The sequence below is a fragment of the Mauremys reevesii genome, linkage group 21, assembly GCF_016161935.1.
Source record: "Mauremys reevesii isolate NIE-2019 linkage group 21, ASM1616193v1, whole genome shotgun sequence".
NCBI lineage: Eukaryota > Metazoa > Chordata > Testudines > Geoemydidae > Mauremys > Mauremys reevesii.
This window is the reverse complement of record NC_052643.1, coordinates 8,464,091-8,491,570: the sequence shown is the minus strand read 5'-3', so window position 1 is coordinate 8,491,570 and position 27,480 is coordinate 8,464,091. Positions and strand designations below refer to the sequence as shown.

The 27,480-nt window shown below is 52.0% G+C and overlaps 1 protein-coding gene across 2 annotated transcripts; it reads left to right on the top strand.

Annotated features, from left to right (window-relative positions):
• The first annotated feature begins 34 nt into the window (after window positions 1–34).
• On the top strand, window positions 35–26,512 carry CLCN6 (chloride voltage-gated channel 6). Of its 2 annotated transcripts, XM_039509505.1 has the most exons (23): window positions 44–189; window positions 3,000–3,059; window positions 4,369–4,434; window positions 4,825–4,890; window positions 6,659–6,725; window positions 7,653–7,759; window positions 8,000–8,126; window positions 8,731–8,798; window positions 9,933–9,991; window positions 10,461–10,593; window positions 11,445–11,558; window positions 11,882–12,048; window positions 13,197–13,323; window positions 13,731–13,860; window positions 14,221–14,374; window positions 14,472–14,631; window positions 14,804–14,910; window positions 16,375–16,561; window positions 17,196–17,353; window positions 18,272–18,428; window positions 19,019–19,126; window positions 19,681–19,806; window positions 22,342–26,512. In XM_039509505.1, exons 1-23 carry the CDS (start codon window positions 115–117, stop codon window positions 22,420–22,422), a joined length of 2,604 nt encoding a protein of 867 aa, XP_039365439.1. In that variant the 5' UTR covers window positions 44–114; the 3' UTR covers window positions 22,423–26,512. The 2 variants fall into 2 exon arrangements, with proteins under 2 accessions (XP_039365440.1, XP_039365439.1); XM_039509506.1 differs by lacking the exons at window positions 18,272–18,428; window positions 22,342–26,512 and having other exon boundaries at window positions 35–189.
• The last annotated feature ends 968 nt before the right edge of the window (window positions 26,513–27,480 follow it).

The window sequence follows — 27,480 nt, the reverse complement described above, 5'->3', positions numbered from 1 at the left end:
TGCGCCGGGCGGCCGGCGGGTCCCCTCGCACGTGGGGAGAGAACAGGCGGGGCTGGGGAGACGTCACGTGATTGCTCTGGGGTCACGTGAGGGGTGGGCGGCTGGCGGGGGAAGATGGCGGGGTGCGGGGCCCCCTGGTGCTGCTGCCGCTGCTGCGGGGAGAGGGAGAGCCGCACCCCGGAGGAGCTGGTAGGAGGCTGGCGGGGGCGCAGGGAGAGGGGCGGGGAGCGGGTGGGGCTGGGGCGCAGGGAGGGGCTGGGGCTGGGGCGCGCAGGGAGAGGGGCTGGGAGCGGGTGGGGCTGGGGCGCGCAGGAGAGGGGCTGGGTGGGGCTGGGGCGCGCAGGGGTGGGGCTGGGGCGCAGGGAGAGGGGCTGGGAGCGGTGGGGCTGGGGCGCAGGGAGAGGGGCTGGGAGCGGTGGGGCTGGGGCGCAGGGCGAGGGGCTGGGGAGCGGGTGGGGCTGGCGGGGGCGCGCAGGGAGAGGGGCTGGGGCGCGCAGGGGGTGGGGCTGGGGCGCAGGGAGAGGGGCTGGGAGCGGGTGGGGCTGGCGCTGGGGCGCGCAGGGAGAGGGGCTGGGGCGCGCTGGGGCGCAGGGAGAGGCGCTGGGAGCGGGGGCCGCTGCAGGGCTAGGGTGCAGGAGGGCGTCTGGAGCAGAGCGCAGCGGTTCCTTTTTCTTTATGCAAATAGCTCCAGACACTTTTATGAGCCTTTCTGTCTCCTTGGCAGCCAGGGCAGGCGGAGTCCTCCCGCTCCGCCCACTGCACTTCCTAACCCCCCTTTTCTCAGCATCTCAGCCCCCTTCCCCCCCCCCCGGGGAGTCATTTGCATTCACCGTGGCTTTTGTCTGCTCTTTGCTTTTCCCTGCTTCTCCCACCCCCTCCCTGGCTCAGGCCGTCTGTAATGTCTCTTTGTCTCACATACAGCCCAGGGTTGGGGCTGCCTGTTCTGTTAACTCAGCTCTACTGTCTTCCTCCCTTTCTGCAGCGCTCTTGCCTCTTCATCGCTCTTTGCTGCAGTAGAGCAAGTGGGTGGGAAGAAGCACCGGAGTTTGAAAAATGAGGATTCCGGTGGTACCTTAAAGACTAATGAATTAATTTGGGCATAAGCTTTCGTGCATAAAAAACCTCACTTCTTCAGATGCATGGACTGAAAATTACCTGGAGTTTGAAATGAGACAAAAGGGTCAGAGTTAAATGGATAAGGAAGAAGCATCCAGTCTCCGTCCTCGTTTTCTCTTGCTAACCTTACCTGTGTGCCATGCAAAATTATCCCCCCTCTAAACGCACACATGTGGCGCTATCCTATCTGCCTTCACCTTTCTTTGTTTGACTTTGTTCCTGGCTTGTCACTTCTTCTCTTCATACTGTATATCCCTTTCCTATATTCTTTCTGCCCCACTTATACTGCGGGTATCAAAATCTGAAATAACACAGGCGGGTGAGAGCAGAAATTCATCACAGCTACAGTGGAATAAGTTTCTAAGGAGAAATGGGCCATTTTCATGACCACTACAAACAGTTCTTTTTCTCTCCTGCTGATAATAGCTCACCTTAACTGATCACTCTCCTTATAGTGTGTATGGTAACACCCATTGTTTCATGTTCTGTGTGTGTGTATCTATGTGTGTGTGTGTGTATGTATATGTATATATATATATGTGTGTGTATGCATATGTGTACGTATGTATATATGTATGTATGTATATATTCCTACTGTATTTGCCACTACATGCATCCGATGAAGTGGGCTGTAGCCCACGAAAGCTTATGCTCAAATACATTTGTTAGTCTCTAAGGTGCCACAAGTACTCCTGTTCTTTTTCCTAAGGAGAGTAGGGTGAGTTCTGGTATTAAGATTTGGCGGCAGCATCTAATGAATGGAACATGAGATGAGGGGTACGTGTCTACACAGTAGGTGGGAAGTGTAATTCCCAGCTGGGGTGGGCATACAGGTGCTAGCTCTGCTTGAGCAATCACCTAAAAATAGTAGTGTGGCTGTGGCGATGGGCGCCAGCCACCCAATTACGTACGCTGGGGTTGGTAGGGATTGTACTCAGGCTGGTAGTTTGAGCAGTCACTGCTATTTTTAGATGCTAGCTTGAGCAGTGCTAGTGCATGTATGTTGACCTGAGTTGGGAATTACACCTTCCAGCTGCTGTGTAGACATGCCCTGAGAGTAAGGAACCCTTGAGTGATAGTGTTGGCTGTGCCGATGTCTTTCTGGGCAATTCATATAACTCCTGTGTGTGTTTCCCCATCTCTAAAAAAGAAATACCTCTGCCCTGATAGAATGTGACCCGATATAACATGAATTCCGATAGAACGCGGTAAAGCAGTGCTCCAGGAGTGGGGGGGGGGAAGAGGGGGCTGCGCACTCTGGCGGATCAAAGCAAGTTCGATATAACGCAGTTTCACCTATAACGCAGTAAGAGTTTTTGGCTCCCAAGGACAGCGTTATAGCGGGGTAGAGGTGTAATACTTTCCTCCCTTGAGGTGTTTTGTGGGTTAGTTAATGTTTGTAAAGTGCTTTGATAAGGTGAAGCGTTATAAGTGTGGATCATTACTATGATGTTGGGTTTGAATATATCAGTCAAACTCCAGATTCTGCTTTCATTGGTCTGTCTACAAGCTGGCATATCCTTCCTATTGTGTTCTTGGATTGAGGGTTGGCTACCCTTGCAGAGCAGCATGGGGAGGCCAGTTTTCATCAGTACTAGCTTTAGGGAATGTAAGAATGTGAATTACGCTTCATGTGCTGCTTGGCCTCACACTGCTGGCTCTAGTGTTCTCTCCAGCAATAGGACCTGGGGAAGTGGCATCTCTGGTGGTTTCCCCTCCCCCGCTAGCATTTTGGAGCACTGCGCTGCACTGGGCCCCCTACAACCTGGGGACCTGGATTAACCAGTGCAATGATAACAAACACCTGTCAGTGCGCAATATCTGGTGCCTGTACATTAGCTCTCCTGACAATTCCCCTCCTATCTCTGGGGTTTGTTCCATAGACTATCCTTGGGGAAACACAAGAAGAAGATGACGAGATTCTTCCACGCAAGGACTATGAGGTGAGAAACTAAATAGTTGCAGCTTGTGAAATGTGTGCGGGGAAAGAGGTGGGGGAGATTGGGTCTCATTCTTTTTGTAGTGGCACAAGCACCATCACAGCTGGCACTCCTTGGCATCTTTGGTATCGGCAGAGATGCCAAGGACTGGGTGGGTTATGGAGAATTGCCTCTCACTACTACACATGGTTTTGCTAGGCCAGGGTTCAGGTGTGATGGTTTGAGGTCAGGGTCCTAGGGCCACCACGCTGTCCCCCTTTCACAAACGTTGTATTCACTTGAGCCTGTAGTTCAGTTTCCTATTGTTTAGTTCCTAGTAGCTGTAGGGTGCATATACTGAAAGTTGGCTACAGCTGCCTTGTTGAAATGTCTGGGAGCATCCTGGCCAGGAGCTGCCCCTTCCACTCATCAGGTTCTGATTCCTAGGGGAGGCTTTCTTAGTGGGGGGTGGGGGGGAAGGGTGCTGCCATGGTAGCTGTTGCTGTCACTGGGTTGACACCAGGGCATCCTATCACCATTTGGCTGGTAAAGGTGAAGATGCTGCAAAGAGACTCTGAGACTAGCTGTGCTTTGCAAGTGAAGGACTCCACCCATGATACTGCTCTATGGTGCTTTGCATCTCCTATAGTATACAGTTAAGACCCTGTGCATTGTATCCTGCACGTCATAGGCCTGTCATCTGTTCTGGAATCTCTCCAGTTGCCTGGAGAGGGATTTCTCAGCTGGCGACCTTTGTCTCAAGTAGTTCCTATTTCTGGGGGAGTTGAGGAGTGGGAGAGACGATGGGCCTGTAGAACCCTTCATGTAATACATAGCTTTCAGGGGGAGAAGGATTAGGCATCTCATTTTGATGCAGTCCATGTGAAATTGGATACTCTGTCAAGCTAAAAATCCGGTTTAAATCATGTGTGGTACAACTACTTCAGATTAAAACCAGATTGAAAATTTCAGTTGCTTTCCATCTCCTGTGCTTTCTTGGTTAGTTTTGTATTTCACACAGTTTGGGCAAGAAACTAGATTGGTTTGTTTCCCTTCCTGGTTCACATGTGCTGCTAATGCTGTAGGGTTGGGGTTTCCAGCCCTACAGGGGTAACGTTTCAATCTTCCAAAACCTCTGTTTTCATTGAAATGGCTCCCAAACACGTCTATTCTTAGTGGTGTCTGCCAAGCCTACATATAGGGCCTGAACTTCTGCAGTGACCCCTAACATGCTTCCCCATCCCCTGCTGTGAGCCTCATAGTTCTAGATAAGCCTCAGCATGATCAGTTTCAGCCGATTATCTCCCATTAACCCCGTGGTGTTCTCTGCTAGAGCTTGGATTATGACCGATGTATCAATGACCCCTACTTGGAAGTACTGGAAAGCATGGACAACAAGGTAGGAGCCTATTCTCTCTCTCCCGTTTTGTTGGTTTAAGAGAGGCAAACCCATAGAAATATCCTCCTCTGCGGCCAGGTTTGGCTGACCCCTATTCACATGGGAGAAGTATTGTTTACCCTTGTGCTCCGCTCAGCTTCTCTATCAAAAGGGCAGAAACAGGCACGAAGCTCCCACAGCACCCAGGACCTTCCCTGAGCCTCAGGTTTAATGTGGTATATTTATCGTTCAGACTCCCTCTCCCCAGTCCTCTGATGCTTCTCAGGATACTTGTCTGTGCCTGCTGTTTTCTCTCTCCGGTTCTGTCCCAGCTGGTGACTGTGATATCACATTTCTCTGGTCCCCGTTTGTGTGCTCTTTGACTTGCTTATATTGCCTTGCCCTAAACAGAAAGGCCGGAGGTATGAAGCGGTGAAGTGGGTGATGGTTTTCGCCATTGGAGTCTGCACTGGACTGGTAAGGAGCCTATTGGGTGGGAAGCAGGGAAGTTATTAGAAGGAAAGAGGCACTAGGAGAGTGCCTTGTGCTTCATTAAGAAGATTGCTTTGTCTGTGGCTGGTGCTGGGCCTTTCTGAGCATCACAAGGGAATGCAGCCGAATTATTTTCTTTCTAAAGGGCACGTTTTTTCCCTGTAAGTCATCTCGGTGTGTTTTCCTTACAAGGCTTACCTTGCAGCTCCCCGAAGGCTAATATTCTGCTTGCAGTGAAACCTGCCTTAAGAAACCGCTTAATGGAATGATCAGATGGGACAGAATTCTGTCCTCAGACGTACTAAGTGCTAGCTTCACTGTGTACAGTAACTCCGCGCTTAACGTTGTAGTTCTCTTCCTGAAAATGCAACATTAAGCGAAACTGTGTTAAGCGAATCCAATTTCCCCATAAGAATTAATGTAAATGGGGGAGTTAGGTTCCAGGGAAATTTTTTTCATCAGACAAAAAACTCTCTCTATCTATACACACACACACAATAAGTTTTAAACATTTTAATATTGTACACAGCATAGATGATTGTGAAGTAAGAGGGTGGGGTATTTCCCAGGGAATGCCTTACTGCTAAATGATGAACTAGCACTTGGCTGAGCCCTCAAGGGTAACATGTTGTTTATGTAGCTTCACACTCCACAAGGCAGCAGTAATGAAGGGATGGGAGACACAGAGAGAGACACCCTGTGTGTGGGGGAGAGAAAGATGCGCATTGCCCCTTTAAGTACGCTGACACCGCATTCGAAGTACATTGCCTTTAAAAAGATCAGGAAGTTGAGACAGCAGCTGTGGCCAGCTCTCTCTGTCCTGAGGCCTGTTGTGTCTCCCCCCTGCTCTATATGGAGAAGAGATAAGTGAGGGGCAGGAGTTGGGGGATACCCTGACATTAGCCTCCCTCTTCCCCCCCTCCCCTGCACAGCAAGCAGGAGGCTCCAGGGAGCAGCTCCAAGGCAGAGGGCAGGAGCAGCACGTGGCAGTGGTGGGGGGCAGCTGAACTGCCGGCCATTGGTAGCCTGCTGGGCAGCTGCTGCACAAGGAACTTAGGGGAGCGGGGAGCTGATGGGGGGCTGCCGGTCCACCCTGGTTCCAAGCCCCCACCAACTAGCTGCACTGGGCTGCTCTTCCTGCAAGCAGTGCACAAATCAGGCAGCTACCAAGTGACATTATAAGGGAGCATTGCCCAATTTAAACCAGCATGTTCCCTAATTGATCAGCAACGGAACAACGTTAACTGGGATGACTTTTAAGGGAGGAGTTACTGTATGTGTTAGGGACTTCTGGGCTGCCTGTGAAGTTGGGGATGGTCTGTGCATGTCTCAGGTTTAATACAGACTGTCAAGACCTGGACTCTTAACAGAGCTACTCCCATGGGACTGATGGATTCAGCTGCAGCTTGCTCCTACTGCTAATATGCTCACATGGGAGTGTCTCTTTCCTAGCTCTTGTCAATTTGCCCAGGCAGTCGTCTGGAGAGATCGTTGCCTCAGCTTGGCTATAAGGTGGGGGTGGATGCATTTGAGAAGAGCATAGCAGGGAGCGAGTCTGAGCACCCAGCGTTACTTTGCCTTGACTCTCCGTCCCCACTTGTTGGATTTAAAAGCCTGTACAGGAGCTGTCATGCATAATTGCTGCACTACCAGTGTTCTGTCAGACTGCAGCTGTCCCAGTGGGGTGATCGGTTGGCATGTGCAAGTAATTGATCTGTGATGCCAGGTCTCTCCTCTTCTCTCTCTTTCACAGGTGGGTCTATTTGTCGATTTCTTTGTGCGACTCTTTTCCCAACTCAAATTCCATGTGGTACAAACCTGTATCCTTTATGTGGTGCCTGCCTTATCGTTGGACTCAGGTGGCCTCTTTCCCTTTAAAACCATGGCCTTGTCTTGAAAGGGTTGGTTCCACTAGAGGACTCTCCTGGGTGGAGGGGTTTATTAACCACTAACCTTCTTACTGTGGTTCTGCTTCAGTAGTTGGGAAAGTCCCCCTGGCAGAGGTGACAGAGCGTGAGTAGCACAGTACCCTGTGTACGGGTGCTCTCCGGCCCAGTCTTCCTACCACTGAAGCCATTGGCAAAACTCCGTTAACCAGGATCTGACCTTTGACTCATTGGACTAAGAGCTGGATTCTGGAAGAGGAACTGGCCCAGTCTTGTAAAAAAAAAAAAAAAATCCCTGCCGTGGAGCGTCTCTGCAGCAGCATCTCTGCAGCAGCACCTGCAGCAGCGTCTCTGCAGCAGCACCTGCAGAACGATTTGATACTAAATCATCAGCATTGTCTGTTAGACCCACCCTGTGGTTTCTAGCCCCCATGCTTCCCTGGCTCCTTCTCAGAGGAGCTGCCTTATGCTTCATGCACAGAAGGTGCCATCAGCATTTCTCCTTGTCCTTCTCTGTTGCTGGGCCCTGTGAATTGTCCAGTTGGACAGCACATGAAAGGGGAAGGCATGAGGTGTTTGCAGTGAAGATGGAAGCCAAGCCCACTTTGTGGTTGCTGGGTGTAGTACCCAAGGAGTGGGCTGCCACCCCCTGGGAAACATCGATCCAGGAAAGAACATCATGGGCCTGTCAGATGCTCTTCCTGGCTTGTGGTTTGGGTATCTTCGGTTTAGTCCAGCTTGGTCAGGGGGGCTGCGACGGGAGCCTGGACTAGGAGATTCAGCCTTGGGTCCTGTGAATGGGCCCTGCAGAGTGTGCTGGCTGGGGTTTGCGTTCCTCTTGCCTTGACTCCCTCCCTGCAGCGGTGGAGGAGTGCAGCGAGAAGGGCTGCCTTGCCGTGTCCCTGCTGGAGCTGCTGGGGTTTAACCTGACCTTCATCTTCCTCGCCAGCCTTCTCGTCCTGATCGAGGTGAGGCTGCTTTGAATACACCCTTTCCTCTCCTCTCTGTCCCTGCTATCGAACAGATAATGCACACAGAGTCTGTTGCCCTCCTGCAGCACCTTCCCGCCCAAGGTTTCAGAGCATTGTACACAGACTAATGAATTCAGCCTCTCGGTGCGCTCTTTCCCATAGTCCCTTTCTGCATTCATTGGTGGGGGCTCATCAATCTGCCGTCACACTGGGGTGTTTAATGTGTCCTCCCCGCAGCCCGTGGCAGCCGGCTCTGGGATTCCGGAGATTAAATGTTACCTGAACGGAGTGAAGGTGCCGGGGATAGTCCGTCTCCGGACGCTGGTGTGCAAAGCTCTGGGAGTGCTCTTCAGCGTAGCCGGAGGTAAGAGGGAGCCGACAGATGCATCATGGACTAAGTGTGTGGTGGTGGGGAACGGAGTTTGACTGAGGCTGCCCCTTTATAGCCAGCGATGGGAAGGAGAACAGAGAGCCCGGTTGGTAAATGCTGTCTGAGTGCCGGGAGCACGCAGCCTAGAGCTACCTGAACAAGCAGCAGGGAGCATGTCACCCACTCTGCCTGGGGAGAGTGCAGACACCTGGGATAACAGCCCTCTTTGATGGGTGTATCTAGTGCAGTCCCAGTGCCAAGCCTCAGGTGCATGGCTGAAGTCCTCACTGTGCAGAAGCATGTGTCCCACTGGGACATGCCTGCCTGACGCTGCCTGGAATATTGACATCCTGGAGTCATGCTGCCCCTGAATTTCCCAGAGGAGCAGGCAGTGCTCCTACTTTGGGGTCTGCCCTCAGCCACTGTGCTGGGCAGAGGGTTGGAAACTCGTTCTACACAGGCACAGGGGTGGCTGGTTTCTGTGCCCCATGGCAAAGAAGTGATGCCGCCCCGCCCCAGTACTGCCGAACAGGACGGAGCATGCTGGGGTTAGCTGCAAATGTCTGACTTCTCAACGAGAACGCTTTCTGTTTTCCAGGTCTCTTTGTAGGGAAGGAGGGTCCCATGATACACAGTGGCGCTATTGTGGGGGCTGGCTTGCCTCAGGTTAGTGCCGGAAATGCTCTGAGACTCTCTGTGACTTGGGCCCTGCCTGGGATGGGTTAGGCACTAAGGACATTGCGGGGAGGGATAGCTCAGTGGTTTGAGCATTGGCCTGCTAAACCCAGGGTCGTGAGTTCAATCCTGGAGGGGGCCATTTAGGGATCTGGGGCAAAAATCTGTCTGGGGATTGGTCCTGCTTTGAGCAGGGGGTTGGACTAGATGGCCTCCCGAGGTCCCTTCCAACCCTGAGATTCTATCATTTTGCTCTGAAGTTTATCCCGTCTCAGCCCCTTGGTTAAGATGAGGTGTAGTGTCTGTTAGATGTGTTCTCGTAGAAGCTAAAGTAACGGCGGAGGGATGACATGGCTGCGTTGGCCTCGTTCTGCTCCCTCTCCACTGTGCGTTTCTAGGTCACAAATTTGGGCCATCTTAAATCTGTGTGGGTGCCATAACCTCCTCCCTCGACCACCTGGTGAGGGCTGTTACAGGCTCAGGCGAAACCCAGCACTGAGCAGGGATAAAGATGAGATCCCCTTTCGGAGGGGTCCTCTTAGGCGTCAGTAAAGCTAACAGCAGCACACAGTGTAGCTGTTTGCACTGTGCCAGAACAGCTGACAAATGGAAGAGCCTTTCTCTTGAGCGCAGATGCTGCCTCCTGGCTCAGCCTCTGGCCTGCAAGTGTGGGCTGCAGGAGTGTCTGGAGAGCCTCTCTGCTCATGCTGAGAGACTAATTGACACTAATCCCCAATGGGACGTAGTGCCTCTTTAGGCCAAGATGTTGCAGGAAGGGAAGGGAGCATTGGGCGTTCCTCTCCCTCATGCTGAGAGGAGAGAGAACCCTGGAGGCTGGTGAGCAGAAGCAGGTAGTGGGTACTTTGCAGAAACCCTCCCAGCTCCAGCATGCACTGAGCTCTATAAATAGGATCTGTTAGTAGAGCAACCGACACCTTATCAGAAAGTACATTTCCTTGTCTGCTTTCCCTCCACCATGGCGTACAGTTGGAGTAACGGTATGTAGGCAGAAGAGCTCGGTGTCTCCCAAGTGTTGGCTGCTCCCAGAGAAGTGTTGGGAGAGGGAAGGGGGCTGCCTTGGTTCATCATTGTGTCAGTTTTGACTCTGTCCTTCTGTTTTTTCAGTTCCAGAGCATCTCCTTTAGGAAGATCCAGTTTAACTTTCCCTATTTCCGAAGTGACAGGTACTGTACCCAAGAGGGGAGGGCTGAGTAGGGTGGGGTGAGAGTGCTGGATTGGGTGGGTCAGTCAGCCGGAGCCTGTCAGCCCAACGGAGAGAAGGTCATAGTTGTATATCCAGGTGAGACTCCTTCCTGGGGCACCTGGTCTCCCCTGCAATCCTCTTGGTGGGCGGCCCCCTCCGAAAGGTGTTGGGGACACTAGATTTGCCATAATGTATCAGACCCCAGGTCCCTTCAATCCCATATTGTATGTCTGGCTATGGCCAGTATTTACGACGTTAGGGAGAGATGATAAACCCGACGGCAGCTAGCGAACTGCATCATGCTGCCCACTGGGCACAGCTGGCTGCAGGAGTAAGACTCCTTCCTGCCCCCATCAAGCAATTAGCTTAGTCCCAGGCTTGATTCCCCTTTGCCGAGTTCCTTCCAGATTCTGCCTTGAGAAACTCTCCTTGTTTCCCTCTTTGCCTAGGGACAAAAGGGACTTTGTATCTGCAGGGGCCGCCGCGGGGGTTGCTGCAGCTTTCGGGGCCCCAATCGGGGGCACCCTATTCAGCTTGGAAGAAGGTTCCTCCTTCTGGAACCAGGGGCTCACGTGGAAAGTGGTGAGAACTTTGGCTTTTCCCTGACTCGAGCTGGGAGCCAGCGAGCTCGGCTGTGAAGAACCCGAGATCCTTGAATCTCTCAAGCTGAGCTCTCCCGGCACAATGTGAACGGCTTGCAGTGCCAGTGCCAGATTATAACGGGGGGTCAGCGGCGCTTCCCAGGAACGTGCTTGGGAAGGAATTGTTCCGCGTTGTTGGGGCAGCTCTGAGAAATGGCTTTGCTCCTGTGTCCCTTCCTGGCAGTGGGAGCACAGCAGGCAGAGGTTAGATCCCTGTGTCCCCATGGGCTGTGAGCAGCAGACTTTGCTTTGCCTTAGGGTTGGAGAAATTCTCTGACTCCGATTGCTGCATTGGGCTGGAGTTGGCAGAGTTCTCAGAACGCATCAAACTGCGCTAGAACAGCAATCTTTGGTGACGTGACTTGGCCCAAACACTTTGTGCATCTGGGAAGCAGCAGCAGACTCCCCTCTCCAGAGTGGATTAAAGGAGCGGAGGGCTTCCCCGAGACTATAATCCAATCCAGAGCCAATGTAGGCCTCCATTCATAAATTACACACACCAGCAAGCTGTGTACGTAATCGATTCTAGCTGCTGCAGCTCAGTGCCCATGACTACGATGAGGGGCTTGTTGCAGGAATTACTGGGCTAAATTCTATGGAGCGGTGTTATGCAAGAGGTCAGAGTAGGGGATGACAGTGGTCTCTTCTGGCCTTATTCTCTGAACACAGTGAAAGGATAAAATTTTGGAAGTGCCAGTAGGTTGCAAGCTCCCTTCCCCAGACATGATCTGTGTGGAGAGACTGTCCTTGTTGCCAATGACCCGGGTGTTTTCCTTCCTGCCTCTCCTCCAGCTCTTTTGTTCCATGGCTGCCACCTTCACCCTGAACTTCTTCCGCTCCGGAATTCAGTTTGGAAGTTGGGGATCTTTCCAGCTACCTGGGCTGCTAAACTTCGGGGAGTTCAAGGTGCGTTGTGCTTGCTTTACTGCCTCTCCGGCCACCCCCGGTTGTAGCTTCTGGCTTGCTTTGTGAAACGAATCAACACTGTTAGTTGAAATCCGGCAGAGGGGCGCTCCGGCTGGAACGTCCTAGCTGCTCCCTGGAGAAAGGGGAAAGCTTCTGCTCTGCTTTGACAAAGGGAATGAATCCTGGTTTGTGGTCGGTGCTGTTAAATGTTTCCTGCCTGAGGTAGAAGTGGCTGAGGTGTTCGGTGCCTGCTTCAGTACGTCTCCATCTGCTCATTCCTGCATTTCTCCCCCTCTCTTCCCTCCCCTGTCCTCCCTCCCCAGTGTTCTGACTCTGATAAAAAATGCCACCTCTGGACGGCCGTGGACTTGGGGTTCTTCATCATGATGGGGATTGTAGGAGGCCTTCTTGGAGCCACCTTCAACTGCCTGAATAAGAGGCTGGCGAAATACCGCATGCGGAACGTACATCCAAAGCCGAAGCTGGTCAGGTATCGGTGCTCCTTTCCACCTGCCTTGGTGTAATCTCTGTGGGTGTCTGTCTGTCCTCACTGTCTGTGTCCACAGTGCCTCAAAGAGTAAGAGCCAAGAGGCTAAAACACTGAAAAATGGGGACTTGGTGAAAGGGTGCAAATCCCTCCCAGTGAAATAACAAAACCTGGCAAACCGTATAGCAGCTGCACAGAGAATGTTAAGCTAACCTCAGCTACTGCAGTCCCACTACATCCCTGTAATGACCCTTGTGGTACAAAGGAGCCAGGATACCTTTATGAGGAGTATGAAGGGGGTTCTTTGAGGCTGCTGTACACAGACTCACTCTATGGATCTCTTCAGTTCCTAGACTAACAATACAGCTTGTGCTGCCTGTGTGTCACCACTGGGGGTCTCCCTAGGTCTTGTCTTGGACTAAGTATTCATGGTAGGAACAGCTGAGTATAGGACGGTGCCTTTTACTTAATCGGTTTATTTGATCAGCACATCTGAAGTCAAACTGTGTCCAGTCCATTGATGCAGGAAATTGGTGTGTAATTCAAGCTCTGGTTACAGGAAATTAGCATTTGTCTAACAAGGAAGAGACACATTTTGAATGATCCAGGAGAGCCCATGGCAGGCAGGTAAAAGCTTGTCTGTCAGACATTGCTATGGATGCTAGCTTCACCATGTGCTGTACAGGCCAAGAGCCCTACCCTAGGGGGCGTGTGGATGAGGAGGAGCCGTGGCTGAAATTGGAGGAAAGGCTGTAGCGAGATCGCTCCGATCCTAGTGTGGGCCTCTTGGATTAATGTGATGGCAGAGAGGGTCCGTACCGGGCAAGCCCAGTGTGGAGTTAAATGACACTGCGCCCAAATACTCTCACCAGCCAAAGAGCTTTCAAAGCCTGTCATCCCATGTCAGAGGGGCCTCCTGATTGGATGGATCCCTCTGCCCAGCCTGCGAGGCCAGTCAGAATGAACATGATCACTAGACTGTCTGTCTCACAGAACCTAAAATGACCTGCTGTCTGCTTAGTGGAGCCACAAATTGCTGATTACTGTAGCTTTTTCAGAGCAGTGTTGGATGCAGGGCTGAGTGCAAAGACCAAGGGCGTGATTACTCTGAGCATGGTTGTCCCTGCATGGTTTCTGCTTTGTGCTTGCAGAGTCTTGGAGAGCCTGCTGGTGTGTCTAACAACCACCGTTGTGGTGTTTGTAGCTTCCATGATTCTAGGAGAATGCCGGCAGATGTCTTCCACCAATCCTAGTGGCAACAGCACTCTGAGCCTCCAGGTAACACTTGTCCTACAGAGGGTCACGTTCCCGCACAGTCCCCACCGCCCCAGGAAACATGCATCTGTAAAGTGTGTCCATGTAACGCAACCTCACCTACATTAATATACACCCTTCATAGACACACCCACAGAGCTTCACTAACAGACTCCATCACCTGCCAATAGGCCTGCATGCACTCATGAAAGCCAGATGCGTGAGAAAATATTGCCCCCCGGGGCAAAGTGGTGGCAGTTGTGTATCTGGGCTCATTTCAAGTCCGGTATCCTCTGTCTGGATGTGATTTTTTTCCTCCCAAAGGCCATGCTCAAAGGTGTGTGTGTGTGTTTACTCTGGTCCCGGTGGAAGCTCCCAGTGGGGCGTGACTGGATTATATATTAACATGATGTCTGATTGCTGTTGGTTAGGGCTCTTCATCGGAGGACCTGAATTCAAGCATCAAGACTTTCTTCTGCCCCAATGAAACCTACAATGACATGGCAACGCTCTTCTTCAACCCCCAGGAGTCAGCCATCCTGCAGCTCTTCCACCAGGATGGTGAGTGTCCAGGAGATGCCATGCTCAGGTTCCCCGCCGGCATCATCAGAGTCTTGTCTAAGCCTTACCTGTGCTTCCATGGGGATCTGAGAACTAAAAGCCTCTTCAGATTCCTGTGGTTTTCAGGGCCTGCTGAGAAACAGGGCTAGGGCTCCAGCTGCAGTGAATAGGGCCTGCGGTCCTAGCTTCCCCCTTGCTCTGTGTTGTCATCCTCACTAGTGCTCACTGGGACTCTGAGACTAAGGACTTGCTTTGAGGTGGAGAGGAGAGTCTGCTCTGATCCCAAGGGAGGACGTTGTGAGATCCCAGCTTGACCCAGGAGGCCTGTGCCCCTGAGTCATAACTCTTCTTGTGTTGCAGGTACTTTCAGCCCAATCACGCTCTCCCTGTTCTTCCTTCTCTATTTCTTACTCTCCTGCTGGACGTATGGGAGCTCTGTGCCCAGTGGTCTCTTTGTACCATCGCTGCTTTGTGGGGCTGCCTTCGGACGCCTGGTCGCCAACCTTCTCAAAAGGTGCCTTGTGTGCGTGTGCTGTAGAATGCTGCTGAAGCTGTCTAGACTCTTGACCGGCTTGGTTCTGATGCCAGGGCTGTGTGTGCTTCCTCCATAGCTACATTGGGCTGGACCACATCTACTCAGGGACCTTTGCACTGATTGGTGCGGCGGCGTTCCTGGGAGGCGTGGTCCGCATGACGATTAGCCTCACCGTCATCCTGATAGAATCCACCAATGAGATCACCTACGGGCTTCCGATAATGATCACCCTGATGGTGAGCACCATGTCTATGCCCCTCTCTTGATTCCTGGCCAGACTTCGGCTTTTCTCTGCTTGGCTGAGGGAGGCTCCCATGCATGTCCATCCTGTCCACCTCCTCTCAGGTTTGAAGACCAGGAGTCCTGCGCTTGGAAAGCGGTTGAACTGCTACTTTTCTGTCTTTCTAGGTAGCCAAATGGACAGGAGACTTCTTTAACAAGGGCATCTATGACATCCACGTGACCCTGCGAGGGGTGCCACTGCTGGAGTGGGAGACGGAGGTGGAAATGGACAAGTAAGGACATTGCTCTTGACTGTACCTATGTTTTGAGAACTGACTGTGGTTCTCTGGCCTGGTGGTAAATGCTCTTTGGGATGGGACACCCCTTCTTCTCTCCCTGTGGGACTTCATGGAAGCATTGGCAAAATAGCTTGATATTGTGCATAAAGCCTGCAATGGGGTGGGAAGCCTGGGGCTTTCCTTGAGAAAGGTGGATGGCGGAGTGATCAGGGTAAGGGCACTCCTGAGTGATCAGGGTAAGGGCACTCCTGAGTGTTCTCCCTTTCTCTGCCACTGTGGACTGGGAAAGTCACCTAACATCTCTGGACCTCCTTTTTCCCATCTTTAAAGTGGGCTAATATCTCACCGGGGTGAGTTGGTTGGTTGGTTGAAATGCATCGCTAATTAATAAGACTGGGACTAGATTAATAAGGCTGGGACTTTTCGGCTTGGAAAAGAGACGACTAAGGGGGAGGATATGATAGAGGTCTATAAAATCATGACTGGTGTGGAGAAAGTAAATAAGGAAGTGTTATTTACTCCTTCTCCTAACACAAGAACTAGGGGTCACCCAATGAAATTAATAGGCGGCAGGTTTAAAACAAACACAAGGAAGTATTTTTTCACGCAATGCACTGTCAACCTGGGGAACTCCTTGCCAGAGGATGTTGTGAAGGCCAAGACTATAACAGGGTTCAAAAAGAACTAGATAAGTTCATGGAGGATAGGTCCATCCATAGCTGTTAGCCAGGATGGGCAGGGATGGTTTCCCTAGCCTCTGTTTGCCAGAAGCTGGGAATGGGCGGCAGGGGATGGATCACTTGATGATTACCTGTTCTGTTCATTCCCTCTGGGGCACCTGGCATTGACCACTGTCGGAAGACAGGAAACTAGGCTAGATGGATCTTTGGTCTGACCCAGTATGGCCGCTGTTATGTCCAGCTAAAGAACCTATTGCTCTTTTAGTGAATGGAGGTAGCAGGGCAGGCTCTGCCTGATACTGTTATAAAATCACTGACCCCTGGGTGCTTCCCCATGTACTCGGACACTTTGCTTCCCGTAGAACCGCAATGCCTAGAGGTTGTGACAGAACACAACAACGAAGGGCTTGGTGAAAACGTTGAGGCAGTACACAGTTGTTGTTTCGTGTGAAGTGTCTTTGTTGGCTTTGTTTCCCTTTCCTGGTGGTGAAGGAGAAGGAACCCTTGCGTTGTCCATCTAACTTAGATGGTAAACTCTTTTGGGACAGGAGCCTTTGTCATGTTTAATGCTTCGTGCACTCCTGTGATTCTATGTAGATAATGCTGCTGCCTCGGTAACCTTACAGCTGTTCTCTGCAAACAGGGTTTGTAGGAAGGGCAAAGGCAGCACGAACGTGAAATGGGTTCCGTGGGGTTCTCTCTGATGCTGGTTCTGCACCATGCGTGTTTGCAACTAGTGTGTTGGCGCCTACAGCTGTGCATTTCTATATTGCCTCAGGCTGAGAGCCAGCGATATCATGGAGCCCAACCTGACGTACGTGTATCCTCACACGCGGATCCAGTCGCTGGTCAGTATCCTGCGCACGACAGTCCATCACGCCTTCCCTGTGGTGACGGAGAACCGGGGGAACGAGAAGGAGTTCATGAAGGGGAACCAGCTGATCAGCAACAACATTAGATTCAAGGTGAGGAGGGAGGTGGCCGCCCAGTGCCCTCAGGGGCTTTTCTCTGATCATGGAGGGAGGCAGCTTCCTGGGTCATCCTGGCTGTCGATGGTGCACGAGTCATGCTTGCCTCAGTGTGCAGCTTGTCCTCGACTTTGTTCCGCAGCTGAATGTGTTTTGGTGTCGGGAAGAGTTTCCCAGATTTCTGAGTATGTGGCAGGAGGGATGGAGTGAAGCTGTCGTGCTCCGTGAGGAATTCTCTCCCAAGGGTAGTGGTGGAAACTCGTTCCTTTGGGACACTTACCACTGGGCAGGGTGGGGTGAGTGGGTGTGAAATGCTTGTGAATGTGCCGTAAGGCGCGTGCCTGAGCTAGCAAGAAGCCGGACTAGCTGGACAGCAGCAGGCCTCTTCCAGCTCTAGATTCTCTCGTTTTTAAGAGAGTGAATCCTGCAGTCCTGGCAATACCTGCAAATACAATTCCCGGGAGAGCTCCGGAGCCGGTAGCCCTTCACTGGCGACTTAGTTCAGGTCAGAGGCTTAGATCAGAACGGGCTAATTCTTGCCCTCGGATGTTCTGCACTTTACCTGATTCCTGACCCCCTGTTTGGCACGAGACCTGTGTCCCTTGTCTGAAGGTTCTGCTCCCCCTCACAGAAATCCAGCATCCTCACCAGAGCTGGAGAGCAGCGCAAGCGGAGCCAGTCCATGAAATCTTACCCCTCGAGCGAGCTGCGCAACATGTGTGATGAGCACGTAGCGCCAGAGGAGCCGCCCGAGAAGGAGGATCTGCTGCAGCAGATGCTAGAGAGACGGTGAGACCCCGGGGGTGGCGATGGCTGGAAACACGGTGGGGTTTACCTGTGGTGCTTGTGTGGTCCCCATTACCATAGTAACTGAGTGCCTTGCATCTTTACTGTAGTTCTCCTCGCAGTGCACTGTGGAGCCAGGCTGGACCATTGGCCCCATTGTACAGATGGGGAGCTGAGGGAGACTAAGTGACTTTGCCAAGGCAAGGACTTGTCACTGCAGCAGAGCAGGGACTTGAACCATCTCTCCCCAGTTGTAGGGCTGGGGCCTTATCCACTGAACCATTCTTCCTCTCTCTTTACTGTAGTCCAGCCCGGTCGTCTCCATTCCGCCTCTAGACTTCACTTCTGGCTCCTGCTGGGCCTGGCGTACTTGGGAGTCTCCTAACACCTGCCCCTCTTTCGTAAGGGGACGTGGGGATTGTGAAACCAGCTAGCTGTATCTGCAGCACGGGTGGTGGCAGGGCAAAGTTCCCCTCGTGTGCCTCGCCCTGCGTGGGTGATCCCTGCTGAGCTAGCAGCCAGTGTCCTCCTGCACTGCTCTGTTTCACAATGCGGACAGCAGCCTGCTGGGAGCTGGGCTGAGACCCCAGCTGAGTTTCACACACGTGTGGGGTTTAATGGTCAGAGCAGGGGCTCCGTCCGGGTTGGGAAGGCTGGTTTCCGGTCTGCTTCTGCCGCCGAGTTGCTGTGTTGGGGCAAGTCACTTAACCCTCTGTGCCTCCGTTTCCTGATCTGTACGAGAGAGGGGCAAGTGTTTTTCCCCATTGTGAAGTGCTTTGAAATGCTTGCATGAAAGGCACTCCGTGTAGCCCAAGCACGTCACGGCTTTCAGACAGTAACCTATTCTGGTGGTTCTGTTCCTCTGTCATTGTTACTTCCAAGCAGCACCCATTGTAACAAGTGGTGTGAAATCTGTCACAGGTACGCTCCCTACCCCAACCTGTACCCAGACCAGTCCCCCAGCGAAGAGTGGACCATGGAGGAACGCTTCCGACCTCTGACCTTCCATGGCTTGATCTTGCGCTCGCAGCTGGTTACCCTGCTTGTCCGAGGAGTCTGTTACTCTGAGAGTCAGTCGGTGGGTCTTGCAGATTCTGGGGCAGATGAGGATCCTTTGTGGGAAGGGAGGAATTGGGAAGACCGCATCCCCAGGAGCTGCTATGCACTATTTTAAACTCCATCGTCCCCTTAGAAGCTGCAACGGGTAGAACAGTGAATCCTCCCTTTTGTCTGCGAAGTGAGAACTACGCCTGTTATGTAATGGTGCGAGCACAGGGAGAAGGCGCAGCTACCAAACAATAGCAGCTTCTTTATGAAAATGCCCCGTGTACTGCGTGGAGGTGACACTCCCTCATGGGAGTGGAGAAGGGGAGGGGTCTGACTGCCCGTAGTGCACCCATCAGCACGGTGTCATTGTCCCCCATGTCTCTGCCTCTCAGTGGCTTGCTGAACAGATGCATCTCCAGTGTGTAGCAAGCAAAATGATCTAGCGTGTTTGAATCCCTCTCCAGACACGTGTGTAACTCCCTGAGCTTGTTGGGGGACCTGGAGGGTTGCTGAGAGCGCCAGTCTCGGCTGCGCTCTCCCATGGCTTCAGCCGCTTTAGGAATACCCTTTCGGAAGGGTGATGCTTCTCCTCAGCGAGGCGTTTTCATTGTCGAATTTCAGAGCACCAGCCAGCCTCGACTGTCGTATGCCGAGATGGCTGAGGATTACCCCCGTTACCCTGACATTCATGACGTGGACCTCACGCTGCTGACCCCACGCATGATAGTGGTAAGCGGTGCTGATGGGAGCCTGCTGCCCTGTCGTGGTGCCCTTTCTCCCTGATGCACGTTCTCAGGAATGCTCCAAAGACCTCTAAAAATGCTTCCCCGTCCTGGGGTTATGGAGACCCTTCATACCTAATCTTACTCCCAAATTCCAATTTTGGTCTCCCCGGGTTGCTGCTTTAGGTTGAGCCCAGGTTCAAATCCACTTGGGGTGACAGTGACCAAAAATCCTGCACCTCTGACGTCTCGGTCTGAAATACTTTTCTGACCACTTCCTAGCTGGCTGGATTTAACAAATCAATTGAACGTTAGTGGGAGAACAGTTCCTGTTCTCAATAGACTTGACTCTTGGTTTAAGTGAATATGGATCTCACTTGTACCTGTTCAAAATCTCCCTGCCGTTGGATTGGACCAGCAGGCTCCGGCAAGAGGCCCAAGACTCATGGAGTCTATAGGGCTAAAGCTCCCTCTCATCCCCTCCCTTCCAGGAGAATGGAAATTCACTTTGAAACTACCTGGTAGAAATGACCTCGGTGTTTTCTTCCTGACTCTCCCCAGGACGTCACCCCTTACATGAACCCGTCTCCCTTCACGGTCTCCCCTAACACACATGCCTCGCAAGTCTTCAACCTCTTTAGGACAATGGGGCTCAGGCACTTACCAGTGGTGAATGCGGTGGGAGAGGTGAGTCCATACTGCGGCCGTGTCCGGGCTGAGGGGGGCGTTATGGGGCCTGCCCCATGCTACATTTCAGTCCCAGATTGATGTTGAAGAAACTCGTTCTGACCAGCGAGCAGAATGTGACTTTCAGGGGTTGGAGAAACCTCTCTCCACTATATGGTGCTAGATTTTACCCGATTGTGTCTCAACTGACACCTGCTCACTTGAAAAATCGTTAACTGAGGCTGGTAATAAAGTTGAAACCTTGAGGTGTCCTGAGTCTGGATCCAGCCCCAGGTTGGCCGTGACTGGAAGCTGATGCTGTCTGAGGCCTGTTCAAGGGTCTTAGTCCACTTCCCAGTGGGCAAGGGTCCACTTGACAAAAACCACCACAGGTGGCACTAATTGCCCTTTGTTTTGGCAGCATCTGCAGCCAAAGAAGGCTGAAAGCCCCTGGGAGCGACCTCTCCAGGATGGGGCACCTCCTTCTATTAGACAGGAATTTACATTGTATTTGTAAGAGCTGAGACAGTCAACTATAGACCCAATCCAGTTATCCAGACTTGTGGCATTTGCAGTGCCCAGAAGTGCCCATCAGGTGTCCTCAGCTTCCCATGAACATAGCATCCCACACTTGTGCTGGAGCTGGATAAGAAAATCTGCAAAGCATACCAAGACTACCGCAGGACATGTGTGGGAGGGGGTCTTGCTCGTGTATTGGGTGAGCTGTTGCACTGGTGGGTCTCTCGACAGAGTTTGTCGTGACATGAAGCCAAGTTGCCCCAGAGATTGTACATGCCATCCTCTTATCTAACGCCTAGAACTAGCTCCGGTGTATTTCAGGGACATAACTGATGAGGTACGCAAGGATGAGGCTGCAGAACCTTTCTCCGAGTGTCAGGATTTCTGATGTTTGCCCCACTGAACCTGCTAGAGGAAAGCAAACATTGCAAGCAAGAGCTATTGAGGGGTCATGCATTTTCTACTATGGCCCTACAGAGTATCACTGATCTTTAAATGCATCCCCATTCTGCTGAACACCTTCTGGTGTTTCTGCCACTGACCGCACTTCACAAGGTTTAAATCTTCCCCCAGCTGCTTGTGAGGCAGAGCAGCGTTGTAGGTGAAGGCAGTGCTGGCTTCTCTCTGAGACCAGGAAGCCCCCAGCACTTTTCCTTGTTTAGCCTTCATCCTCTGGCTCTCCTGGGTTGCCTAGGATTTATTGCTGCTACCGTCAGTCTCCCATGTGCCGTCCCTCAGTGGGGTTCATGGGCGTCTCTCTCTAGGACACCCACACGAGGGTTGTGCTGGCCAGAGGAGCCAGCGGATGGACTCTGAGGCTAAAAAGGCAATTGGCTAAAATGTCTTGATACAGAAGTGCCTAATGCTGCTGGCTCATGAGGAGAGTCCAACACCTCTCGGGGCCCGAGTCAGCCCTTGTATTGGCTCTTACAGTAAAAGTTAAGCTGGGTAGAAGTGGGGAGAGATCCTGGCTTTAGCTGCCTTCGGAGCTGTAGTCTGAAGTATTTCCCGGCTGGGCGTGGAGCTGTTCCTGGGGGTGAGGAAGGAGGGTGTTGAGGACCCGGTCATGTACCGCTGGGCTGTGACCAGACAGGCAGCTTCAGAAGAGTGTGTGTCCAAACCCAAGCTAACACATGGCACTGAGCTAACATATGGCTCTTCTTTCTTTCCTAAATGATACTCTGAGATGTGACTAGCGCCATCTAGAAATGGCTGAAAATAGATCGGGCAGCTTATGCATGATATTAAAGTGGGAGTGACTAGAAACCTGGCTATGTGGGCCCTACGGAAGGTGAACTGGAAGAAACTGATCTAGAGACGGTTTCACTCTTCTCCGCAGAGACTGGAGAGCAGTAACACATTGGCCAGAAGCGTTCCTTTTAGCTGCCTCACTTTAAACATCCGTTCTTTCCCAATGTGCTGAGCACCTGCTGCTCCCAGTGATGCACTCGGCACCTCCAGTATTCCGGCCACAGAGGCGTCCAACTCGACGCACCTGACTTTGAAAAAGTTGGCATCGTTGTATAGCTCTCAAAGCAATGCCACCCCATATGGGGAGAATTAAACCAGTTTCAGATGGAGAAAGTCTGAGGTTGGTGACGTGTCTGTGGTCTCGACTGTATGCAGATTTTGTACCAAGGTAACTGGTTTGGTTGGCGGTCTGATTTTCCTGCAGAGATGTAGCTATATTGGAACAACGCCTAGGATATAAAAGTGCCTTATACCAGTACAGCTTATTTCCCTTCCCATGTGGCTATAAAGTACCTTCATGCTGATATTACTACATCCATGCTAAGGTGCTGCCATTATACTGGTCTAGTTACATAGGTGTAAGTTGTGTGTGGACAAGCCCTAAGAAAGAGAATCCTGTCAGAGCAGGGATTAGAGCTTGGACCGGCTCCCAGCCCTGTGTCTAGACCAAGCCTCTCGGAGAATTGCCAGAGGCTTCTCACCTGCCTCCTCTCCTCCACCAAGCCCATGTCTCCTCACGTGAGTCGGTGAGACTGACTTGTATGGTTTCCTTTCTCCCCTCACCAGATTGTTGGAATAATAACTCGACACAACCTCACTCATGAATTTCTGCAGGCAAGACTGAGACAGCACAACCAGACCATCTGACCCTGCTCTCGGTATGGCTCCCTCCTTCCTCCAGGCCTGCACACGCCCTCGCTTTCCGCTTGGATGCCCCATGTCCAAGGACACGACGGTTGGCTTCTCTCTCACGCAGTCTGGGGACCAGAGAACATCTCACTGGCAGAGAGTAGAGGAGCTATCTGAGTCCTGAGCTGCTGGCCGGCCCCAGAGAGGTGCTTCGTTTGACTGCTCTTGGCCAGAATGCTCCTCTCCTGCCGTCTCCTTTCATCAGAAGTTGCCCTGACTCTGCTCTTCCTCTAGAAATGCCTGCAGTTTGGAGGGTAACAATCTACACCGTGTCCCATGTGGAGGAGTGCAGCGAATTTCCCCTCCCCTCTCTTGCTGATTTCTTCTCCCTCCCCAGTTCTGCTGCAGTAGTTGCCTTACTCGCACGAGAAGGGGTCATTGTCAAAGCTGAGATCACCCACTGCAATTTGCTAATATCCTCAAACACTAAATTGCTGGTTATTCTCAGTGGCATTAAAACTACACCTCCTTAGAGGGGTGGGGAATTTTCTGCCATCAGGAACTCTTAATTTTTCACTCTGGCTTCATGTTTTTCAGTTCAGTTCTTAAAGCTCCTAATTTCTTAATGTCCTTCAGGTGCTGGAATCCCTGCTATGGATTTGTCTGACAGCAGCTGTCTGCTGAGAGCATCTGGGCAAGTCAGGAATCCAAAACAACTTGGTTCTAATTCCTGTTCTGGATTAGAAACCCTTAATGCACCCACAAAACAACTGGGAAGAGAGAAATCCCGTTAACCGCATTAGCTGTTGCCAGTGATTTCCCCTTAGAAGAGAAGCCTTTTCTAAGGCACTCTTGTCCCTTCCCTGTAACGCTATGTTGCCCCTCTTTGGAGCATTATGTAGTGCCCTGCTGCAGAGATCCAGTGCTGAGAGCCTGGTTTCACTCGGGGGTTCTGGATTCCAGGGGCATCTTTACAGTCAGGGTGGTGGAGCTGGAGGAAATCTCTTTTCTCAGCCCGGCAAGCCCTGAGCTCAATATGGGGCAGAGCATGAGCGTTACTCCTCCAGCTCGGATTCAGCAGCAGTGTTGGCTTATCTCGGTTTCCCGGCAAGAGGCGATTCATGCTGCGGCCAGCCAGAAGGGGCTCTGGGAGGTTGTGACTGCCAGCCAGCCAGCGCTCTGCAGAGTGCTTAGTGGAAGGGCTGCCGGCAGCTCTGCGAGCACTTGGGATGTTTGTTGCAATTGCAGAATCACCTGCAGGGTAAGGTCAGCACTTAGGAGCCAGTCGTAACCAGTCTGATGCTCTGGCAGGTACCATCCTGGCAGCACCTGTGTCGTTCCAGCAGGCTCCTGCCCTTGTGGGTTTTGCATTCAGACAACGGGGGGAAGCCAGCCTCATGCCTTCAGGGACTACATAATTGATTGGCTTGATAAAGCACAGAGCATTCTTGCTGCCTCTGAGACTGGCCCAGCTAACTGGGGAAATGCATTCCCCACAGCCCTCTGACCAGCCCTTTGGTTAACCTGTTCCACGCCATACCGGGCTTTAGCTAGCTGCAGAAGGAGCTACTGTTTTAGGAGTAAAACTGAGCCATCTTGAGAACTCTGCCTTCCAAGCGTAGAGGGGTTGCAAAACCTGTTTTCACGTGTCAGTTGCAGAGTCCCTGATCTGCCAGGGGAAGCTGCGTGTTCCCATGCTGGGCAGCGCTCATGGGGGCGGTGGCAGAGGTTGCTGTGCTCTAACTTCTCTACGGTAAGAGGTGGTGTGCACAGAGCAGAAGTGCCCTTGGTTAAGCAAGTCTCTTTTAGGGATGGGTGAAGCTTTCGCCTGCAGCCCGGGTTGTGGGTGGTTGATAGGTACAGGGAGATCCAGTCTCGGGGGGGGCGGGTATCTACACCATACAAGGAGCCAAGTCATAGGAGCTGGTTGCAGTTTGTGTTGTAGATAGGAGATCACTGTCGTATCTGCATTGCAGCCTGGACGAAAGACGTTCCCTTGACTCCATTCTGACATGTACAGTGGAGGATGGGCCCCCGGCGTGCAGGGCAGGGCTCAGCTACATGTTGGTTTATTCACTTCCAGTGAAATCTAGCAAAACCCTTCTTGGGTCTTGTCTTTTCCTTTCTATCGCCCCTCTTACGAGACTGGCAGCAGACTTCCTGTGAAGCCCTGTTCCTCCCCAAGTCTGGAGCAGAGGCCTTGGCCCTCCTTACATATCCTGCTGAGTGGAGAGGGAGGAGCCTGGCTACACGTAGTGCAAAACTTCCCTTCAGCAAGTGACTCTCACCCTCCTGGGCCCATCTGTTATAGCAGGTACCATCCGAGTTCTGCATTCCAGCCCGGGTGGCGTCCTGCGTGACCAGGGTGCATGGAACACGCCCCCACCCCTGGCAGCTGGTCAGTCTCCTCCACCATTCCAAATAGCCTGTGTGCTCAGGAGAACCTTCCAGCGTAGCCTAAAGGGTGCGTGTTGATCTTTCAGCTTCCCAGAGCGAAGCCAAGGCATCTTCCCAGGGCCAGCACCTATCTTGTACCCCTTCCACGTGGGCTCCGTAGCTGTGATGGGAGTGGCACCCTCGTACTTCTCCAGGCCCAGCTGAAAGATGGCTCAGTCCCAGCTGCCCATGCTGTTCTTCAGGGAGATCTTTGGTTAACCGAGTCTAAATGACTGTCAAGTAGGTTGACTTTGGCTTGGGCTTTTGACTTAGGGGGTGTCTTGCTCTACATAAGTTGACTAAGGGTCTTCAGCCATATCTAGAGCGGGCTTGTCAGTAACTCACCTTTCCTGTGCTTTGGGGCAGGAGGAGTACTGGTTTCCATGGCTTGAGAGAGACTGAACTGGTCCAAGAAACTCCAGGATGTATCCCCTCCCCCATTCTCCCCCAAGGTGAACTGGAAGTTTGAAATACGTGTGTGTTGCGCTAGGTTCTGGCACCTGGACAGTCCCAAAGTGCAGCAAAGCAATCCCGCTTCATTAGGGTTACCTTAGCGTTCGGGCATTTAAGGCACAAACCACAAGATGCGGCAGCCATGTAGGCCCTCTATCTCTTCATAAACCCAGTGAGAGATCCAGTCCCTCTCCCTCTACTCAGTTGCTATGTGAGAATTCACTTACCTTCCCCCCCCCCCCCCACTAAAATAGGGCTCGTTAGCTCTGTGTCAGTGTTTGTTCAGTACATGAGTCGTGGCAGTGTATTTTGCCACACCATGTCTTGGCCTCACTAATGAGTCATGGAGCTAGGAACCCCAGGCAAGCCGAGCTGAAACATCTTGCTCAGGTATGTCTGGACACCAGCCGTGCCTTCCTTTATGAAGGCTGCTGGACTCCACCCCATGCTCAGCCGCACCTGCTCTGCCTAAGCATCCATCTTACTAGAAACCTATCGCTCGAGGAAACCAGTTCCTTTCACTGCTGCAGCCAGGGGAACGTAACTGGCCACTGTGGCATGCTGCTAGCCACTTTAAAGAAATTCACAACTGGACTCGCCAGGTGTGCTCAACAATATTGCATATGGCCCATAGCAGGGAAAGTTCCTCTTTCAGAAATGAAGGGGTGTGTGGATGCTCTTCTCTGAGTAGGGTTCTGAGATGCAGCTCAGCCAGCGGCTCTCGCATGTGCCACTTATGAAGGGCGCAAAGGATCCCGGATCCTCTCCTGAGTTGAGACTGCTCAGACTTAGATGACCACTGAACGGCCTTCTCACAAACCTTAACTGCTTCTGGTCTGGCAGCTGACAAAGAAACTCTACAGGTGCCTGTAATTCTTATCAGAGTAACACCAAGGGGGGAGAGTCCATGTAGTGGATCAGTATTGATGGCAGAAGCTCAGGATAGTGGAAGGTGCTGTCTCCTGCTTCCTGTGCAGTGTTAACGCGGGGTAGCAAGTCTTAACTTCTCTGTACTATGAGCCATGCCAGGGGCAGACACTTATCATTTGTTTTGCACTGTTTTGTTATGAGATGATGTAAGCGGATTCCACGGTGTATATAAACTGTATTTTTGTTAAATTTGTATGAATATATTTTTTATTTGAACTTTGGCACTTGGGATGTCGTCCTGTAACCATAACGTGTCTGAGAGTAAAATGTCGTCATGTGTCCTTCTGCACCTGCTGGGCTCTGTGATCTTCTTCCTCCCCGTTGTATGGTTTGTTTAAACTTTATTTATTGATTTTTTTTATCCTAATAATAAAAATGGTCCAACATAGATCTAAGAACCTATATTTTCAAGGTAGGAAGCCATGAATGCTGTCTGCTATTGGAAGGCCCACTTCAACTAGGCATCATCCTACTGTTTCAGATAAATGGTCAGTCTAGGTCCGTCTCCTCTGCCAGTGGCCAGTTCCAGCTGCTTATGAGAAAGGAGGACACCTGCCCCTAGGCAACCTTTTCCTCCCTGCTGCCCCTCTTCCCCAGAGACCAGAATTTGGTTTGGGTAATTCTGGAGGTTCTAACTCCCCATCCCACTGTCTGATCCTTTTTGGAATCCTTGTTAAGTTCGTGCCCAATAGATTAATTTCAGCAGGACGATACCTCCACTCAGACCCAATTCCATACTCGGTGACTTCAGGGGAGAGCTTTGTCATTGACTTCAATGGCAACAGGATTGGTCCCACCTGGTTTATAGATGGTCCCTCCTGCAGTGGAGAGAATATTCTGCTTTCTTAGGTAGCCTCCCTCCCACACCCCAGTAAGTGTCTAAGTATCCAGCTGTTTCCTTAGCGAAGGCAGGTTTGGGTATTGCTGGGGCCCTAACTCCATCCTTAGTGCTTGGAGGGAGGCTGGGGCTGGCTTTCCTGTATCTCAGTAGCTGTGCTACCGTCTCTGTCCGATAGAAAACACCAGCTGAAACAAAACTCAGCCCCGGTCCCAGCAGTAGTTGCTGTAAGGCAGAGCTGCCCAAGATGTGTCCTGAAGTGTAATTCGTGGAGGTGGCAGCGGCAAATGCAGCCCCCCCCCCCCCCCTTTGCCTGTGAGCTGTAGCGTGACGATGGTAGTAACGGCTTCACCGTTCTCCGCATCCTGTGCAACACTCTTGCTGTGCGTTGATTTATTTGAACCTCCGGCTGTATACAG

Excerpts from the sequence above, each read along its gene's own strand:
- CLCN6 (XM_039509505.1), top strand. The coding sequence starts at position 115 with ATGGCGGGGTGCGGGGCCCCCTGGTGCTGCTGCCGCTGCTGCGGGGAG. Across the intron at positions 4,435-4,824 it reads TGGAAAGCATGGACAACAAG|AAAGGCCGGAGGTATGAAGC; the intron begins GTAGGAGCCTAT and ends TGCCCTAAACAG. Across the intron at positions 7,760-7,999 it reads GCCTTCTCGTCCTGATCGAG|CCCGTGGCAGCCGGCTCTGG; the intron begins GTGAGGCTGCTT and ends TCCTCCCCGCAG.